This window comes from Eulemur rufifrons, chromosome 30 (genome assembly GCF_041146395.1).
Source record: "Eulemur rufifrons isolate Redbay chromosome 30, OSU_ERuf_1, whole genome shotgun sequence".
NCBI classification, from domain to species: Eukaryota; Metazoa; Chordata; class Mammalia; order Primates; family Lemuridae; genus Eulemur; species Eulemur rufifrons.
The window spans coordinates 131056320-131077044 of NC_091012.1; the positions used below are offsets into that span (position 1 = coordinate 131056320).

Genomic DNA, 20725 nt, shown 5'->3' on the forward strand with positions numbered 1-20725 from the left:
CTATTTTAGCTTTTGTTTTTATTATCATCATGCCAAAGACAATCCAGTTGGAATCCTAATTATTCAGGAAACCAGCCTACTGTATGCGATATACATACAAAAATAAAACAAGCATCCTGAAGGTACTTGGTTATAAGGTTTTGTACAAATCATAAATTCTTTAAATAAATAATGCTCTAAATTATTTATTTGCTAGAAGACTGATTTTTGGTATGGAGCAGCATCTAACACCTTGAGGAAGTACTTAAGAATGGGAGAGAAATTCCACTGATAATTACAATGTCAAGTGTGATAATCAGTTGAAGTATTTTCCACCACAGTAAAATGTACAAGTGAGTTACAAGAGAAAAGGTCATATGGATTATATTCTGCTGCTCACAGCTTTTAACACAGTCAAACATCTATGACAAGTAGTGGGGTTCAAACATTCAAATAAGAAAGAAAGATCTCTGCAGATGAGGTTATTCACTGTCACTTGAACCATGGGGGTCACAACACAGTGACTGGACGAAGTTGTTCCAATTGGTTTTCCAATGCAATCCGTTCTTGATGAACCTCCTGAGTCATACAAAACAGAAAGAAGAAAAACAAAAAAGGAAAGGGGTCATTTCCTGGGTTCTTCCCTACTTCATCAGATATTAAAAGGAAACTTATAACTGGACCCACAAACACTTAAGTGCTATGCTATATAACTCAAGAACAGGTGGACTGGAAGGCACCAGATTTAAAGCTGGTGACCAGACGAAGGGGGGGGGGGTCACAATTTATAATCTCTCAACTTCTTTCTGAAGATGATGAAATGAAACTGACCAACCCCTCTCCACTGCTCTGCCTCAGCCTCATCCTGTGTTAATAGGATTAGTAGCTGGCAGAGAATGACATTAAAAATTAAAAGACTGATTGGGAGAGGGCAGAATGCAAAAGCACACTCCCAATACTGAGGTGTGAACCATCAGGACTAAATTTCTAATGTCAATCTCTGGCTTCTAATCCAGCACCATACTCAGTCAGGTCTAAGGGATGAAAAGGTACGCTGGTCATCTTTCCACCAAAGTCCCATCCAGGTTCCTGCACAAACTGTGGCGTAAGGTGTGACATCTGAGTGAAAGGCAGAAAGGGAGATGAACAATCTGCTATTTGGGAATTCCAACTTTCAGGCCTAAAACAGATTTTTTTGGCAGGGAGAGAGGGGACACAGAAAGGCATTCAAGTAGAATCAGTCAAGGTGGAAAAGAATACTGTATAAAGGCCCAATTCTGAGATGCTCTAGAAGAACCAACATGCTAGTAGTCAGTATGGAACTTAACAAGTATTTATTTACCCACCTTCCTGTCCACCCATCCAATAGTCCTTGAGTATCTATCTGCTGTGGGCCAGATACTGCTCTAGCTGTGATGGTATCAACAAAGAATGGGACAGATCTGACCAATGCCCTCATATGGCTTACAGTCAAATGGCTAGGGAAAGATAATAAAGTTAATGAATAAGATACTTCCAGAAGGAAATAAATAAGATGATGTCATAGAGAATAACAGAGAGGAATCTGGGAGAAAGCAGAGAGGGTGATCGGAGAAGTCTTCTCCAAGGCGATACTGCTTGAGTAGAGACTTGAATGGAGTCAGGAATATGAAAACATGGGGGAAGGCTATCCAGGGAGACAACATGGCAACCGCAAAGCCCCTGAGGGAGGGAATAACCGTGGTGGGTTTATGAACAGAAAGGCCTGTCTGACCAGAGCAGAGGGAGCAAGGAAGACATGGCAGGATGAAGTCAGTGATTTAGGCAGGAGCCAGGTCATAGAGGGCCTTGTGGGACAAAGGAAGGACTATGGACTTCAAGGGGGGGGGCATTGAGGGCTTCTAACCATGGAAGGAACATGAGCCAATTTATAATTCAAAATTTTCATTCTGGCTACTATGTAGACAGTGGATTATAGGAGGGCAAGAGTGGGAGCAGGGGAGCAACTGGAAGGTTATTGCATGGACCCAGGTGAGAAATAAAAATGGCTCCAATTAGGGTAGTAGCCAAAGAGATGAAGAGAAGTGGATGGATTCTGGATATATTTTGAATCTAGAACTGATAGGACTTGCTGATGAAGTTGATGTAGGACAGAAGGAAACTTTGAGGATGACTTCTGGGATTTGGGGATTAAGAAAATGGGTGGCTGGTAGTGATATTCATTGAGAACAAGATGATTAGATAAGAAATGGGTATTTCAAGGAGAGGGCTGGGAATCAATGATCTGAGATGTATATTAGATATGTAAGGAGAAAACACTGAGTAAAGAGTTATGTGCACATGTTTAGAGCTCAGAGGAAAGAGAAGTAGGGCTTGAGACGTAAATTTCGGTTTCACTAGCTTATGGATGGTCTTCAAAGCCATGGGACTGTATAACATCATCAAGCAAAACAGTATATCTAGAGGTTTCAGGAAAAGAAGGAAGATTGACGACAGGTGCCATACTCCCTCCTAGAGCTCCACTAAAACAATAAAGAAACTTCAAAGTCACAGACCCACAAGACAGGGAAAACAAAAGGGAAAAGATGATAATAATAAAATTTGTAAGCTGAAAGGCAAACTGATGAATGGTAAATGACTTAGAAAATCCAGGAAGATAAATGTGGGGATTCTGCCAACTTCTTAGTCTGTCTATTCCAAGTATGCACTCTACAGCTAGGGAAACCACAGGGTGGGTTTGTGAATCCACTGGGCCCACTGTGAGATGCGCCTAAGTTCAAACTCCATTATCACCCTATCTCCATAAGCCCCTACTCTGACTGATGGGCCACAGTGACACTTTGCATCTCCTGGAATTAGTGTCTGTTCAGAGCCAGTGTCCAGGAATCTCCCAAAGGTCTGATTATTTCCCTTCCCCCAATGCACAGTCTCCCTGGTAAATGGCCACAGGCCCCTTTGAGAAAGGTTAGAAGATTTACAGTATAACTTTTTGGCGGCATAGTGGGGCCCTTCCTTAAGGAAACCCAGATGCCACTTCACTCAAAAGGCTCTGGATCTGTAAACTGGCTTAGTCTGGGTATTAATTGAGGGGCCATGACTAGAGTTCTGTTTCAATGATTCTTCAGACTTCTGTTCACTAGACCTAGAACTTTCCCACTCACACAGATCAAGTAAAGAAAACTGAATCACAAGCTAAGCATGAAGAAAAACAAGAACGGATCTGATTTTCCATAGGAGAACCCCCGGAAGACTCGACTTGGCAGCACCAGATACCTATGAAAGTGGGAATGAATAAGGGGTGGGGCACTGGATAAATAAGGGTTGGTTGAGAATCTGTTTCAGAAACAATAAGATGCCCAGATCTTCCCTGCCACCGGAGCAGAATGCTAAACATTTATTTCTTGAAAAGGTAAAACAGCATCTGGATTTGCAAGCACAGCTATGGACAAGATACTAGGCTGGAAACAGGGAGAGTAAATGAATATCCCGGGGTCTGAGATCCATAGCCCTGTGGCTCTAGTCAACTAGCTCTTTCCCTCCACGCAGGTGACCAAAAGAGTCTCCGCTGGCTACTCCAACCAGACCAAGAGGAAAGAGCCAATGATACTGCCTTTCAGGGTTCCCCAACTATATAGCCCAGCCAGATTGCCGGAGAGCGAAGCTCAAAGTTGACAAGCCCCTCCAATGTGTTATCAACTTCCAGTCAGCGTTTTCATCCTCCTCTTAAATATGAGCAAAGAAGGGCTATCAGGTATTGAAGGAAAGCATCTAAGAGTAACACAACATAACAAAAAAAGCAACTATTCAGGAAGAAAAAAACTGCCATTAAGAGAAGACATTACAACAATGAAACAAGAATAAGACATCACCAAAAATAAACAATGAGAGAACAACAAAAAAAGAATTCTTGGTTATTAAACAATAGGAGATTTAGAATTTAAAATTAAAGTAAGTCTCCAGAAATAGACAAAAATAAAGAAGAGAAGGGGCCGGGCGTGGTGGCTCACGCCTGTAATCCTAGCACTCTGGGAGGCCGAGGCGGGTGGATTGCTGGAGGTCAGGAGTTCGAGACCAGCCTGAGCAAGAGCGAGACCCCGTCTCTACTAAAAATAGAAAGAAATTATATGGACAACTAAAAATATATATAGAAAAAATGAGCCGGGCATGGTGGCACATGCCTGTAGTCCCAGCTACTTGGGAGGCTGAGGCAGAAGGATTGCTTGAGCCCAGGAGTTTGAGGTTGCTGTGAGCTAGGCTGACGCCATGGCACTCACTTTAGCCCGGGCAACAGAGCAAGACTCTGTCTCAAAAAAAAAAAAAAAAAAGAAGAGAAGGTAGGAAGAAAAAAGAAAGAAAACAGAAGAGAAAATTAGAGGTCCAAAGTCTGAATAACGTCAGCAAGGGAGAACAGGAAAAAGTGGGGGCAAAGGGCACGGGGGAGGAAATAATCAACAACAAAAATCAAGAAAACTCTCAGAACTGAAGAATATGGGCTTCCAAACTAAAAGGGGTCACCAAGTATAAAGAACAATGGATGAAACTGACCTACCCCAAAGCAGAGGGAGAGGGGAGAAAAACCAAACCCAAACAAAACACAAAACAAAAACAAGGTCACCCACAAAGATTCATAAAACAGAATGAATTTTGACGTTTTTTTTTTTTTTTTTTTGAGACAGTCTCACTCTGTTGCCCAGGCTAGAGTGAGTGCCGTGGCATCAGCCTAGCTCACAGCAACCTCAAACTCCTGGGCTCAAGCAATCCAACTGCCTCAGCCTCCCGAGTAGCTGGGACTACAGGCATGCGCCACCATGCCCGGCTAATTTTTTCTATATATATTTTTAGCTGTCCATATAATTTCTTTCTATTTTTAGTAGAGATGGGGTCTCGCTCTTGCTCAGGCTGGTCTCAAACTCCTGAGCTCAAACGATCTGCCCACCTCGGCCTCCCAGAGTGCTGGGATTACAGGCATGAGCCACCGCGCCCAGGCTTGAATTTTGACATTTTTAAAAATAATTTTAGTTTTAAAATTATCATAGGGTAAAATTGACTATTGTTTTCCTTTTAATATATAGTTCTATGAATTTTAACACATGTATAAATCTGTGTAATCCTCACCACAAACAGGATACATTACAGTTCCACCAACCCAAAGAACTCCCTGGTGCTACTCATTTATATACAAACTCTCACCTCACGCATATCCCTTGACAACCACTGATTTGTTTCCATCACTATAGTTTTCCCTTTTTAAGAATGTCAAATAGAAGGAATCATATGGTACACAACCTTTTGACACTGGCTTGTCTCACTCAGCATAGTGTCTTTGAGTTTCATCCAACTTGCTGTATCATTCCTTTTTACTATTGAGTACCATTCCACTGTATGAACGTATCTCGCTTTATCCATTCATCCTTTGAAGGAAATTTCTGTTGTTTCCAGGTTTGGGCCAACATAAATAAAACTGTCATGAATGTTCATGTAAAGATTTTTTGAGTGAACGTAAGTTTTCATTTCACTAAGGTAGATACCCAGGATTGGGACTGCCAGGTCACATGGTAAGTGCATGTATAACTTCGTAAGATACTGCCAAATAATTTTGCAGAGTGGTGGTATCATTTTGCATTCCCATCACCAATGCCTGAGAGTTCCAGCTGCCAGCACCTGGTGGTTTTTGTTTTAGCAATTCTAATGTGTGCATAATGGTATGTAATCATGGTTTAAACTTGCATTTCCCTAATAGCTTATGATGTTGAGTATTTTCTCGTGTTTATTTGCCATCTTTATGTACCCTTTGAAGTGTCTATTCAAGTCCTTTGGCCAGGTTTAAATTGAGATGTTTGAATTATTGAGTTTCAAGTATTCTTTATACAATCAAGATACAAATCCTTTATCAAATATGTGATTTGCAAATATTTTCTCCCAGTCTGTAACTTTTCTCTTAATTCTATTAGCAGTGTCTTTGGCAGAGTAAAAGTTTTTAATTTTGATGAGGTCCAATTCATCGAGTTTTTTCTGTTATAGATTGTGCTTTTGTTGTTATTTCTAACCCTAGGTCGTGAAGATTTTTTTCCCCTATGTTTTCTTCTAAAAGTTTTATAGCTTTATGTTTTACATTTATATCTATGACACATTTCAAGTTAATCTTTGCATAAAGTGTGAGGTCAAGGTACATTTTTTAACATGTGAATGACCATTATAAATTAATTTGTTGAATGACTATCCTTTCTCACTGAATTGATTTTGAACCTTTGCCAAAGATCAAATGGCTGCAATAATGTGGTCTATTTCAGGACTCTGTATCCAGTTCCATTGATCTACGCATCAGTCCCTCCAATACCATACTGTCTTGATTAGTAAAGCTTGATAGTAAAGTGATTCCTCCAACTTGTTCCTCCTTTTCAAATTTGTTTTAGCAATTCCAGCTCCTTTGCCCTTACATACAAAGTTTTGTATCAACTTGTCTAGACCCACAAAAAATCCTGCTGGGATTTTTATTGGTATTGCAATGAATCTATAAATTACTTTGGAGAAAAATGATACCTCTACTATGTTGAATCCTCCAAATCCACAAATAGGGTATGTCTCTCCATTTATTTAGGTCTTCTTGGATTACTTTTGGCAGCATTTTGTAGTTTTCAGCACATGAATCCTGTGTGTGTGTTGATAGATTTATACCTAAGTATTTCATTTGGGGGAGGGGGACAAGCTATTGTGAAATGGCATTTTTTAAAAACTTCCAATTACCAAAAATTCTATTACAGTTCATTGCTTGTATACAGGAATCTGACTGATTTTTTGTGTGTTGACCTTGTATTCTGTGACCTTCATAAACTCAATTAGAAAGTGAAATTTTAAAAAACAACCTAATTTGCAATAGTGTCATGAAAAAAACATTTGGGAATAAATTTAACAAAAGATACGTAAGACTTATATACTCAAAACTCAAAATTGCTGAGAGGAATTTTAGAAGACCTTAATAATTGTAGAGATGTGCTCTGCTTGCAGATTGGCAGACTCAACATTGTTTAGATACAGATTGTCTATAAATTGATCTATAGATTTAATGCAAATCCAATCATAATCCCAGCAGGCTAATTTTGTAGAAATTGACATACCAATTCTAAAATGTATATGAAACAAAGGGACTAAAATATCCAATGGAATCTTAAAAAAGAAGAACAGGTTGACAAATTTATATTACCTGATTTCAATACTTGGTATAAGGCAACAGTAATAAGGCTGTGTCATATTGGCATAAGGATCAACAAATAGATTAATGGAACAGAATAAGAACCCAGAAATAAATCTACACTTATACAGTCATTAGATTTTTGACAAAAACACCAAAGTAATCCAAGGAGGAAAGGAAGGTCTTTTCAACAAATGGTGCTAGATCAACTAGATATTGAAATGGGAAAAAATGAACCTTGACCCTAATCTTGCACCATATACAAAACTTCATTCAAGATGGATCATAATTCTAAACATAAAAGTTAAAACAATAAAACTTTCAGAAAACATAAGAGAATATCTTCATAATTTGGAGATAGGCAAAGTCTCTATATATAGGAAGAAAGTAATAACCATGAAAGAAAAAAATGATAAATTTAGACTTTAACAAAATTGAAAATTTATGCTCATGAAAAGATACAGTTAAGAAAATGAATAGGCAAAACAAAGACTGAAAGAAAACATTCACAAAACGTATATCTGACAAATGACTGGTAACCAAGATATACAAAAAGCATCTACCTACAATTCAACACCAAAACAAAGACTAAAAACTCAATCGAAAAACTGGCCCAAACATTTGAAAAGATACTTAAATGAGATATATGAAAGGTAAATAATCACAAAGAAAAGGATCAATATAATTAGTGACCAAGAAGATGATGATAAAAACTATATCACCGCAGGACTGGCTAAAATTTAAAAGAATAATAACCAAATGTTGGCGAAGATGTGGAACAATTAGAACTCTTGTACATTAGTGGTGGGAATGCAAAATGCTACAACCACTTTGGAAAAAGGTCTAATAGCTTCTTATAAACTAACCACATATAATTATCATATTACCTACTAATCCTAATCCTAGGTATTTATGCAAAAGAAACGAGAACATATTTCCACACAAAGATTTGTTCAAGAATGCAGTTTTATTCAAAATTGTCAAAAACTGGAAACAGTTCAGGTGTCCATCAACAGATGGACAACCGAATTGTGACATATTCACTCAATGTAATACTACTCAGCAATAAAAACGAATGAATTACTGATACACACAACAATATAAATGAATCTCAAAGACATAATACTAAGTGAAAGAAACTTTACACAAATGTAAATGCTATAGGATACCATTTACATAAAGTTACAGAACAGGCAAAATTATAGTCTAAAAAATTTAGAATAGCAGTTGCCTCCATGTAGGTAGCAGGAATTGACTGGGAGAAAGCATGAGGGAGCTTCCTGCGGTGATGGTAATGTTCTTTATCTTGGTAGGGGTTTGGGTTCCATAAGTATATGCATTTGTTACAAACTCGGCAAATGTACACTTAATACTTGTACATTCATTTTATGTAAATTTTACATCATAAGAAAAGCATGCAAAAATATTGAACTTCAGCTAATGATATGCATGCTGAAATATTTAGGAAAAGTGTATAGGTGTCTGCAATTTACTTAAAAATATGTCATAAATAAGATGGACTGATGGACAGGATAGATAAATGGATAGATATGTGATACAACAAGTAGAGTGTAGTAAAATGTTAGTGGTAGAACTGAAGTGGTGTCCATACAAGTAGTCACTGCATGATTCTTTCAACTTTCCTGTATGTTAGAAAATGTTCATAATAAAATATTGGGGCAAAGGGGTTAGGGGTATAAAAGAGAAGTCAGGGAAGGAAGAGACAACAGAGAATGCTAAGGAGGAGGTACCAGTGAAGTAGAAGGAAACCATAAAAGCATGGTATCTCAAAAGCCAGTTAGAAAACAATTTCAGAGGAGGGAATGATAAGTTGTGTAGAATTCTTCTGGAAATTCTAATAATATTAAAACAGGCCCATTAGATTTAGCCATAAGAGGGTGTGAGTGGAAGAGAGTGAAGCCACACTGAAATGGAAGGGAGAGAAAACCACTATTGAGGAACTAAAGACAGTGAATGAAAACAACTCCTACGAAAGTTTGCTGTGAAGGGGACCACAGAAATGGGGCAGTAATTGGTCAAAGGCAATGGGCAATACTAGAGCATGTTTATGTGGGATGGCAAATGATCCAGTAGAGAATCAGGGGATGCAGTGGGTAGAATCGTATCTCCTCAAAAGAGTTCAAGTCCTAACTCCCAGTACCTGTAAATGTGACCTTATATGCAAATAGGATCTTTGCAGATGTAATCAAGTTAAGATGAGGTCATGCTAGATTAGGGTGGGCCTAATCCAGTGATTGGATTCTTATAAGAGAGGACACAATAAGGAGAGGAATTTGGACACAGACACAGAGAGACACAGGAAGAATGCCATGTGACAGTGGAGGCAGAGATTGGAGTGATGCAACTATAAACCACGGAATGCTGAGGATTGCCAGCAACTACCAGAAGCTGGGAAGAGGTAAGGGAGGATTCCCCCCTAGAGCCTTCAAAAAGACCATGGCTCTGCTGACACCTTCATTTCAGAGTTCAAGCCTCCACAGTTGTGTGAGAATACATTTCTGTTATTTTAAGACACCAAATTTATAGTACTTTGTTATGGCAGCTCTGGGAAACTAATACAGGGGAGATCAATAATGAAGAGAAACAAGTGATAAGGACAGGGGTGATGTCCTTGACAAGGTGAGAGGGAACCATCTCCAAGGTACCAGGGGAGGGGTTGGCCTTTGATGGTACCAAGGCCACTTCCTTCCGCTTGAAATCACAAGTATAGCATCTTTCAGAGAGGATCTAAACAACTAAGGGCTTATCCAGAAGCTTTGGACAATAAAGAATGCTTCAAATAGCCTTTATAATAGATTCTCTTTCCTTTTAATTCCCATACAAGATGTAGGCTACATACTGAAGTTACTAGTCTTCCTCTAAGAGTGCAAGAGTCAAACCCATGTAACTTAAATACAGTAATTCTGCACCTTCCAAAAAGGGTTTGAGAACACAGAGACAAATCTTCCCAACAGGGATGGAAGTAGATGGTAAGCTAATGGTCAAATCTAATCGCTATACATTATATGTATCAAAATACCACTAGGTACCCCATAAATACATATAATTATTATATATCAATTACATAAAATAAAAAAACGTTCAAACTTCCCCCAAAAAACAAACCACCAACAACAGCAAAGAAAAACAGGGAAGAGCCTGGGAATCCAAACCTAGGAAGCATTCCTTACCTTGAGCTGCTGCTGGAGCTCACTGTTCAAGCGGGCCAGCACCGCATTTGCCTCTTTATTTTTGCGGATGGCAGTCTGAATGGCCTTCTTCTGTTTGGAAGATTGCCTACAGAAAATCACAGACGTTTCAGAAAAAAAAGGAGTTGGAGGTCTGGACCTTTGCGGGTCAGAACTCTGACTCATGAGAGGTGATGAACTAACAAGGGGTTAACATCACAGGGCTCCACAAATAAAATCTTATATTCACAGGCAGGCAGAAATACATGAAACAAATTTGTCGGGATGAATTATTTACACCTGAAGGAATGCCCATTTTATAAGTTGCATAAAAGCTGTGAATTGTGTCTTTTCAAACATTTGTGTTCCATTTATTCCAAGACATTGTGAAAAGTACTTCTTCCCGACAAACCGTATTAACTGGCAAGCTCTTTTTGTGTAAGAATTAATAGCATTTAAAAGACCTGCAGGTGGCCCCTGTGGACAAGTCTGAAGGAAAAGAAGAATATTCTCCCTTTAACTTGATTACCTCCATTAAAAAAAAAGAAAGAAAAAGAAGAATATTTTCTTTAGCAAAAATCCTACATTAACATAGTTAGCTGAGCTAACTCTCCCTTATTATTAGGCGTGAATGCCTAAGTACGTGTGTGCGCGTGTGCCTACACCACTCTACACTTGTAGCACTTGAGAAAATTACAGAATGTTTTCATTAACAGAACAAGTATGACAAGGGTGACCATGTGTCCTACTTTGCCCATTACAGTCTACTTACACTATCTGGCTGGCCCTATGTATTGTTAGCATCCTCTTCACCTTTCAAAACTGTCCATGGTTGGGATGATAAATCAATGTGGTTACCACAGGTATAACCTACAACCTTTTATCCCATAGCAAAAAATACTGAATTCATAGAACAAAAGAGTGATTTACATTCTCCAAGAAAAAGAACCGTATTTGCAATCACTGGGAGATGAGTTCGAGGCTAGAGCAACAGAACTAGAATGGATTGTGACCACTGTAAAGATCTGATTAACATTTAATGAGAATATACACTACGCTAGCCATTCTGCTAATCTTCAAAACACATAATCTCTTCCCCAGCAAGTTCAAAGTCAAAGATTAATTTTTTCATTCATATAGAGTCAGGTAAGAGACTTCATCTGCTTTTAAAATACGTAGATTGGATTTCTTCCAGGACAAGATGGAGTAGAAACATTATCTCTATTTCTCCTACTAAGTACAGTAAAATCTATACATAATATACAAAACAAACGTGAGACAACTCTGAAAGATAAACTAAAGAAGGCAAACCAGCTAGGGAACTTGATACCCAGGGAAACACATGGCAGTAAATTCGCTGGGTTTTCTTTTGCTTCATATATCCCAGACTAGATACTGGAGAAGTCAGCAATCCATAAATGCCAATGAGGGAAGACAAAAAAAAAAAAAAAAGCACCCTCGCCCCCGCCAATTCTACTCTCTTTAGCCAAAGGACCTGGAAGAGAGGAACCGTGCAATACAGAAAAATTTTAGATAACAACTGCCCTACTATACCCAAATACCACAAAAAAATTGTAGCCCCCAACTCCATCCTCATCAGCCAAGGCCAAGTGAGAAGCCTAGACCTCACCCCTAATGAGGCATGCCCTTCCCACTGGGGTGGTATCACAGAATGCCAAATAGGAAGCCAGACTTCCACTACCTTCCAATGGAAAAGAGGTCTCTTCTCACTGTGTTTATGAGGAGCTATAACCAAACACTTCTCCCTCTCCCAGCCAGGCTGGTGTCAGTGAAGGCCTAGAGGGGAGCCTGAACTACCACCCCCATTCAACAGTAATGAGACACTCTTCTATCCCTAAGGGTATAAATAGAGGCCAGGTTCAGAAACTGGACTTCCATCCCCACCTGGCAGAAACAAGGTGGCACCCTTCTTCCCCTGCTGATGAAGTGTCAGAGGAGGCATGCTAAAACAGAAGATTTAAATAAGATCCAGAAAGTCATAACATAATATCCAAAATGTCCAGGATACAATTAAAATAAATCATTCATCATACAAAGGCAATTTCAACTTGAATGAGAAGAGACAATCAACAGATGCCAACACCTAAATGACACAGATGTGGGAGGATCTAACTAGGATTTTAATTCAGCCATTACAAAAATGCTTCAATGGACAACTACAAGCACATTTAAAACAAAAGAAAAAATAGAAAATATCAGCAAAAAAATAGAAGATATAAAAAGGAACCAAGTGGAAGTTTTAGAACGGAAAAAGACAATAACTGAAATAAAAACTCAATGAATAGGCTCAATAGCAGAACGGAGAGGACAGAATCAATAAACATGAAGACAGACATTATCCAACTTGAACAAAAGAGAGACAACAGACTAGGAAAATACTGAACAGAGCCTCAAGGACCAGTAGGATTATAGGACTCAATATTTGTCTAAGTTCCAGAAAAAGAGGAGAAGGGGGAGGACTAAAAAAGCATTTGAAGGAATATTAGCTGAAAAATTCCCAAATTTGGCAAAAGACATAAACATATGGATTCAAGAAGCTGAACAAAACTCAAACAGGTTAAATTATAGTCAAACTTTTTTTTTTTTTTTTGAGACAGAGTCTCACTCTGTTGCCCGGGCTAGAGTGCCGCGGCATCAGCCTAGCTCACAGCAACCTCAACCTCCTGGGCTCAAGCAATCCTTCTGCCTCAGCCTCCTGAGTAACTGGGACTACAGGCATGTGCCATCATGCCCAGATAATTTATTTTCTATATATATATTTTTTAGCTGTCCAGATAATTTCTTTCTATTTTTAGTAGAGACAGGGTCTCGCTCTTCCTCAGGCTGGTCTCGAACTCCTGACCTCAGGCGATCCTCCAGCCTCGGCCTCCCAGAGTGCTGGGATTACAGGCGTGAGCCACTGTGCCTGGCCTATAGTCAAACTTTTGAAATTAAGTCAAAGAAAAAATTCTTGAAAGCAGCAAAAGAGAAATGATACCTTACCTATAGAGGAAAACAATTCAAATGACAACAGACTTCTAATTAGAAAAGAAGAACGCCAGAAGGAAGAGGCACAAGATTTTTCAAGCTCCAAAGAAAAATATCTGCCAACCTAAAACTCTACATCCAGTAAAAATATCTTTTACAAATTAAGAAAAACTCAAGACATTTTCAGATTTTATTCAGCAACAAAAAAATTAAGTTCTGATTCATGTACAACATGAATCAACCTTGAAAACGTTATAATAAGTAAATTTAAAAAAAGGCAGTCACAAAAGACCACATGTCGCATAATTCCATTTACAAGAAATGGCCAGAATAGGTGAATCCATAGAGACAGACAGTAGATTAGTGGTTGCCAGGGGCTGGGGGCGAGGGAAGGGGAGAATGAGGAGCAACCGCTAATGGGCATAGAGATTCTTTTCAGGATGATGAAAATGTTCTAAAATTAGATTGTAGTAATGGTTGCATGACTCTGGGAATAAAATAAAAACCATTGAATTGTATATTTAAAAGGATGAACTGTATGCTATGTGAATTATATTTTAATAAAGCTGCCTAAACAAAACAGAAAAAGAAAAGATCTCTGTGTGAACTCCACCAGATGCCCTGTCATCCACTTTGGAGGATATTATAGCCACTACTGACTGACTAGAATTAGCATGAAGCTGAGATTAAAGTGGAATGCTGGGGTAGAACATGGAAGATTTAGCCGTGTGTCCCTGACAGGGATCTATCTCCTGGGCTTAAGGGTGGCTGGAAGATGGTCAAAGCTCTCAGTGAACAAGAAGGACAAAATATACTTGCTTTATGAACTGATGCCACCAAGGAGCTATCCATTTGAAAAAAAGAAAGCATCTGAAGAAGAGAGCTGCAGAGATTCAGAGTGGGACTTTGGCTTCAAAGGCGAGTTGCTGACACTGCCCACTGAACTTGCTTTTCTTTCAACAATAGTGTAAGTAGAAGAAAACCCACAGCAGCCCCGAGACCTGCAAGGCCTATAGAGCAGTGTCATGATGGATCGTGAGCATTTTTATGAGTGAGCAGTCAGGCCCACTTGAAGTCAGGTGACAGCAGCAGGTTTCTGCCCTCACCTTCACTAGAGAAATTGAGGCAAGGCAAGTGATGGCTCTTCTCAAAGCCAAAGGCATCTAGAGAAGGATGGCTTGTCCAGAGCAGCGTTGTCTCAGTCTCTGGCCACCCTCCGATATCTGTTCCAGCTGGTTAGACAGATATTATGGAGGTTCTACATGCGCCAATTCTGTGCTGAGATGATCAACAAGAGAAACTCTTTATGGAGATGCAAAAGAATCACCTACCATGTCTACTGAAACTTGGGTCTTTGGGTCATGGAGCTGGCCATTTACCTTGGGGGGACATGACATAAGACAGGCAAAGAGGGAAAATTGCCATTCATAATACTGTCTTCTTCCTAGGAAAATCTGGCCCAACACAAGGAAAAGAGGGTAGGAAGGAAAGGAAGACAAGAGGAAGGGAAGAAAATCAAACTAAACCAAAACATCACAGCCCAGGACTCGCCTGCCCCTTCACGTCAGGTTAATTCCTAAAGTCTATGGGAGACTTCAATTGCATGATAGAGATGAGTAAGGTAACACTTACAACCATAAAATTCTTCTATGGGTATAAGTAAAACTGTAATCACATTTACATATACATATGTATGCAAATTTAAAGGAAGTTTCTGACCTTGTTCTCACTTATCTGTACTACTTACTTTTGGACTGTTGGATGCGATTTCACGGTTGCTACAGAAGCTGGCCCGCTTACAGTGGTTGAAGGTTCTTGGTTTTCTGTAGTTTGATTTTCAGGTCTCAGTTTCCTACGAATGGGCTTTGACGGGGGCTGAGAATATGGTGTGTCCTGCAGATCAAAAACCAAACAAAAAACCAAAAAGTTAAAGACTTAAATGCTCCCACCACCCATCATGCCAGTGCCCTACATTCCTCTAGCCCCATCCCCAAGATCTGGTGGGTGCTCTATTCACCGATTCGTGGCTCGGCACAAACTGAAGGGACACAGGCATGAGATTCCAGCAGTCTTCCTTTCTTTCTTTCTCTAAATGCTTCCAGTCTATTACCTCTTTTTGTCATCTGGAAGGATGCAGGAATCAGATTCCAGTGACCTTCCCTTTCTTCTTTCTTTTTAAAAAAAAAATGTTCCAAGCAGTCTACTACTTCTTCTTGTCATTTAAACTCACATAGACCCTGTGTGCATCTCATGCCACAGGGTCTTTTCTAACTGAAGACAAAATAGGACCCTGCCTCACTTTGGGGCTTTTTGGAATGTAAGTTTTGAAGCTTTAATTCCTATATGAAGTCAAGCAAAGAGCCCAAGGCCCGCTCTCTTTGATGGGAGAAGGGCCTGGGAGAGTCTGGGAAAGGGCAAGAAGAGGGTGAGGAGATGAATGGAGAGCAGGATGAGTGAGTGGTGCTTACTGAGCAAATGACAGGTGGTGACTCAGGAGCATGGCTGGGCAGAGGTGACTATACCAGGATGCAAGAGGAGACCATAGTACAAAGACCAAGAAGGAGAGACTATCCCACCCCAAGAGGTGCACAGAGGCTTAGCAGGTTTGTGGGATTTCACTAAAGACACCTGTCCCTCCCAATAGCACTTTTTGATCTTGCCAAAAGCAAGGCCACCATGTTTAGCTGGAAGGTTGAGGAGGGGAGTACAAACTGTCAGTGACATCAAGGCTCTAACCCAAGAATGTTCAGGACCCTATTCTTCACAAAGAACCTGCATTCCAGGAAATCTGGATCATTAACATTCATTTCAGGACATGGAAACTTTAAAACCGTAGATCTGCTAAGAGAGGCAAGAAGCCCAGGGGTGAGACTCACCATGGCATCGTAACAGCACCCTTGTGCTGGCCTTACCTTCTTAGCCGGGCTACTTTCCGCAGCCTGCGAAGGGGCTCTGTTCAGCTGTGGGAGTAACTCGGCCTCGGACACTTGTTCAGACTGTAGTAAGGGATCAGAGAGAGGACAGAAATGCAAAAACATGACTACCTAAATATATAATGAAGAGCATTCAGGAAGATAGTCACTAAGGGAAAACTAATTTAGACCAAGTTGCAGTCAAGAATGGTTAGCTCTGCTGATCCTTAGGAAAAACCTTCCATAGACTCTACTATCCAGCCCCCCCCCCCGCCCCTCCTTCCAGTATTGTTCAACCTTAGAAAAGGAATCATGGGAATTTCTCCTGTAATTGGACATACATATTGCTAAAAAAAAAAAACTCATGCTTCATAAGATCAAACTCTAAAAATAACAGGGCTTATGAGAAAAATAGGCTTGGAAAAGAAATTAAGATTTGTAACTTAAGCACTAACAAAAATAATCATCATCATTAAAAAACACTGAAATTTTTTTTAAGAGGTTAAATTCCTAACAAAGAAACACTCTAGCGGCAGCGTGAAGAAGAAGAGGCAAGAACAACCACCAGGACCGACTACAGCCCGCATGCCACTGCATCCCCGCGGCCAGCGCCCACGTCCTCCTGCCATCGCCACCATGCCCAAGAGAAAGCCTGAAGGAGATAAAGCCAAGGCGAAAAACAAACGCAGAGAAGATCAGCAAGGTTGCTGGCTAAACCTACTCCTCCAAAGCCAGAGCCCAGACCTAAAAGGGCCCCTGCAAAGAAAGGGGACAAGCTACCCAAAGGGAAAAGGGGAAAGCCGGCACTGGCAAGGAGGGAACTAGCCCTGCAGAAAAGGGAGATGTCAAAACAGACCAGAAAGGCACAGAAAGCTGAAGGCGCTGGTGATGCCAAGGGAAGTGTGTGCATCTTGGGTAACTAAGTACTTCTGCTAACTGTGTAGCTTGAAATACTATTTTTTAACAAGTTTTATAAAAAAGCAGGATTTTGCTTTTCTTTTCTTTTGAGCTATGTTGTTAGCACACAGAACACTACATTGTTGTTCCGGGGGAAGGGGCATATGTCACTAATAGAATGTTTCTGAAGCTGAATTGATGTGGAGAAAACACTTCTCCCTCCTAGTTTTGTGAGATCCTCTTGGCTCCCAGGAGGAGGAATTCCCTGATGCTGACACACACAGCCACCCTAGCCTAGATGCGTGTGCTATGGAAAAACTAAAATTCATTTTTATGTCATCTGCTCCCTCTCTGCCTTCGGTATGAACGTAACTCCCTTAAACCCAGACAACTCTTGGGATCTGATCCCCCAAAATTGGTTACCAGTATGTCAAACAACCTGGACTTTCCAGTGACACCACTGAGATGGTGCTCCTCAAAAAAGCAGTGGTTCCACTTCTAGATTGTGGATCTTCAGATAAATGCTGCCATTTTCATTTCATTTCCTGAAAGTCAGGGTTGGTTTGTGAAAAGCTGCTAAACAACATGCAAAATGTGAAATGTCAACCCTCACTCTAAACTTTCCCTGTTCAGAGCACCAAATGAAGACTTCACTGGGTTTTATAGTGGCCTTCTGATTTTGTTAGTCCATTGAAGAGAGAGTTTGAAAGTTGTTGTCTGCTGCTAATGACTGTCTGCTCATGTCCTGCCTGAAATAGCATGACTGTTTATGAAAAGCATCATTAATAAAGCTAGAAACAGTTTGGGGGGTAAAAAGAAACACTCTAGTAAGTATGGCTCTTTCCCTTAAAAAAGGAAGGTGGAGTGTGGTAGAAGCAGTAATCAGAGGGTTGGAGGTCCGGAGTGATACAGGATCAATGACTAAATGCACAAAGATCAGCAAGGAATATCTGCAAAGCACTTCAAGACAGAGCAGGCACCAAACAGCCAAGTGGAAGAACACAGGGTGACTGGGTGTCCTGTGGGCCCCGCTATTTCCTCGAGGCTTGCTACCTTCCGCTGTGTTTGAGTACTTTGCTTTCAGCTGCTATTAGCCAGGGATGCAAAACATTCACACGCTGAGAGCAAAACCCACCTATGAACCAAAGTGACTTCCACATCACGCTGACATCAGTTATCTACTGACCCACAAATAATCCACATTACAGAAGCACACAATGTAACACAACAAACTGCCTTAGTGTGCCCAGTCTTTCACTAATCCAGCCTTCTCTAACCTCTTGCAGAGTGTGGCTTCTTCCTCTGACTCTACCGAAATGGCTGGTTCCTAAAGGTGTGAATATTCTCCCATTTAGCAGATTCCGGCTGCCTTTTCTAGTCTTGTTCTTGTTAACATTCTGCCCAGCATGGCACCCTTGACTACCTCTTAAAACTCCTGTCCCTGGCATCTGAGAAGCTGCAATCTGCTACTTATAATCATTCTTTTTCTCTTTCCTGTTTTGATTTCTTTTATCCCTCAAATGTAGGATTTTTCAAGGTTCTGTCTTCATTTCCCCTGACCATTTTTCCCTCCCTGTTCATTCTCTCCCAGGTAATCCTATCTGCTCGTACATTTTATCCCAGCCAATGCCCCACCTTGTCTAAATCCATCATGCAGGCATTCAACATGCCTGATTTCTAGTTCCAACTATTTCTTATAGCCTTCTCCCTTCCATTAAGGATAACTAGATTATTGTTGCTGTTGCTGTTAATAGATACTATGATGCATTCAACATTTACTATGTCATGCACTGCTCGAAGGGCTTTGCGTGGATTACTGCAATTCATCATCACAGCTCTAGGAAGTAGTTATTACCCCAATCTTATTGGTAAAGAAATCAAAGATCAAGAAGTTAAGTAACTCCCCCAAGGTCACATAAATAGCAGGGTCTGAACCCAGGCCTGAATTTCCAAAGCTGGGCTTGTAACCACTTACTATACAGCCTTAGGTACTCTTAGGCCTAAATGTTATTTGTTCAAGACACATTTATTGAACAGCTACTACAGGCAAGCCCTGTGCTAGCGCTGGTATTCAGGGATGAACAAGACACAGATCCCGCTTACGAAGAGCCTGAGGTCTAGCAGGAGCGGCAGGGAAATGACCAGGCAAATGTGATTCAGTGGGCTGTGGTAGGAAAGCATGGGGACTACAGAAGCACCCAGCCTCGTGTGTTGGCAAAGACTTGGAAGCAGGAGATATCTCAGCTGACACCTGACTGATGAGCAGGATGCACCCAGTTAAAGGGGCAATGCACAAGGATGGTGCAAAAGGAGACTCAAAAAGTAGGCTCTGGCCGACTGCGGTGGCTCACGCCTGCAATCCTATCACTTTGGGAGGCCGAGGTGGGAGGATAACTTGAGACCAGCATGCACAACACAGCGAGATGCTGTCTCCACAAAAAATAGAAAAATTAGCCGGGCATGATGGCACATGCCTGTAGTCCCAGCTACTTGGGAGGCTGAGGCAGGAGGATCACTTAAGCCCAAGAGTTTGAGGTTGCTGTGAGCTATGATCACACCACTGCACTCTAGCCCAGGCAACAGAGTGAGATCCTATCTCAAAAAAAAAAAAAAAAAAAAAAAAGGTAAGCTCACAAAGGGCCTCCCATGCTGTGACACCCAGAATTTCAACCTGGGCTACCACAAGAATACTGAGGCTAATCGCCAAGATAGGAAACACAAGGGGAGCTCACTTTAAGGCAGACTGAGTTTGAAGTGTCTGAGAAACATCTAAGCAAAGCTTTCCAGGATCGATTCATTGTCAGGAGTCTGGGGAATTGCAAGCCTTCACCCCACTTTCCTTGGAGGTTCATACAAATGGAGTCATATTCTAAGACCCATGAGCCAAACGTCAGCTTTATTAACAGCTGAGTGAGGGCCCGATAACCACCTGAATGCAGGGCTTCCTGTGAACCGTGGACCTGAAGCCCTTTCTTGCCTTCCACTCACAAATCTATTGCTTGGAAGGCATATGTTCTGGACCGAGGTCTATGCATGCAGCCTCCTTCAGGGACCACAGGTGTGTGGCAACACATCCTACCAGGCAGGAGGAGAGAGGAGGAGTGACAGACACAGACACTCTGCCTTTCCAGTGGTTGCTTCTCCTCCACCGGGTGCATGAGAAGCGTTTGTTGGACCACTCCCTTCCCTGGGGAGATGAGCAAAGTCTTGTTCTTATGGAAATACTGAGGGCAGTGAATAAATTGACCCTCTTTTCAACATAAATGAGGATTCTAGACACAGCAAAAGTAGTAGAGTGTCTTTATTATTGTCTCTTTTTCTCTTAAACGCCTCTAAAAACAAAAACAACGATGGGGTGGGAGTCGGGAAGGATGAGGAAGCAGTTGAGATGTGTCTGAAAATGCTTCTTACTTACCTTCCTGAAGTTGTATGGCTTTTCTAGCTCTATGACTGGTAACAGACAACTGCATGGTGTTATGTCAGGCTGAATCTGACCATAAATCTCTTTAGGAAGAAACTTAAGATCTCTCACACCCTCCTACTGCTCCATGACTGAGTCTAGATGGGCCTACCTACTGAGCATGCAGAGGGGC

The 20725-nt window shown here is 40.8% G+C and overlaps 1 protein-coding gene across 2 annotated transcripts in view; it reads right to left on the reverse strand.

Annotated features, from left to right (window-relative positions):
* Positions 1 to 318: 318 nt before the first annotated feature.
* REPS2 (RALBP1 associated Eps domain containing 2) overlaps positions 319 to 20725 on the reverse strand; it is a 186269-nt gene continuing 165862 nt past the window's right edge. For both annotated transcript variants that reach the window (XM_069462874.1, XM_069462873.1), the window contains exons 15-18: positions 16236 to 16319; positions 15071 to 15216; positions 10339 to 10444; positions 319 to 558 (exon numbers count right to left, since the gene is read on the reverse strand). In XM_069462874.1, the coding sequence (XP_069318975.1) occupies positions 490 to 558; positions 10339 to 10444; positions 15071 to 15216; positions 16236 to 16319 (405 nt within the window). In that variant the 3' untranslated portion in view covers positions 319 to 489. The remainder of the gene's footprint in view (positions 559 to 10338; positions 10445 to 15070; positions 15217 to 16235; positions 16320 to 20725) is intronic.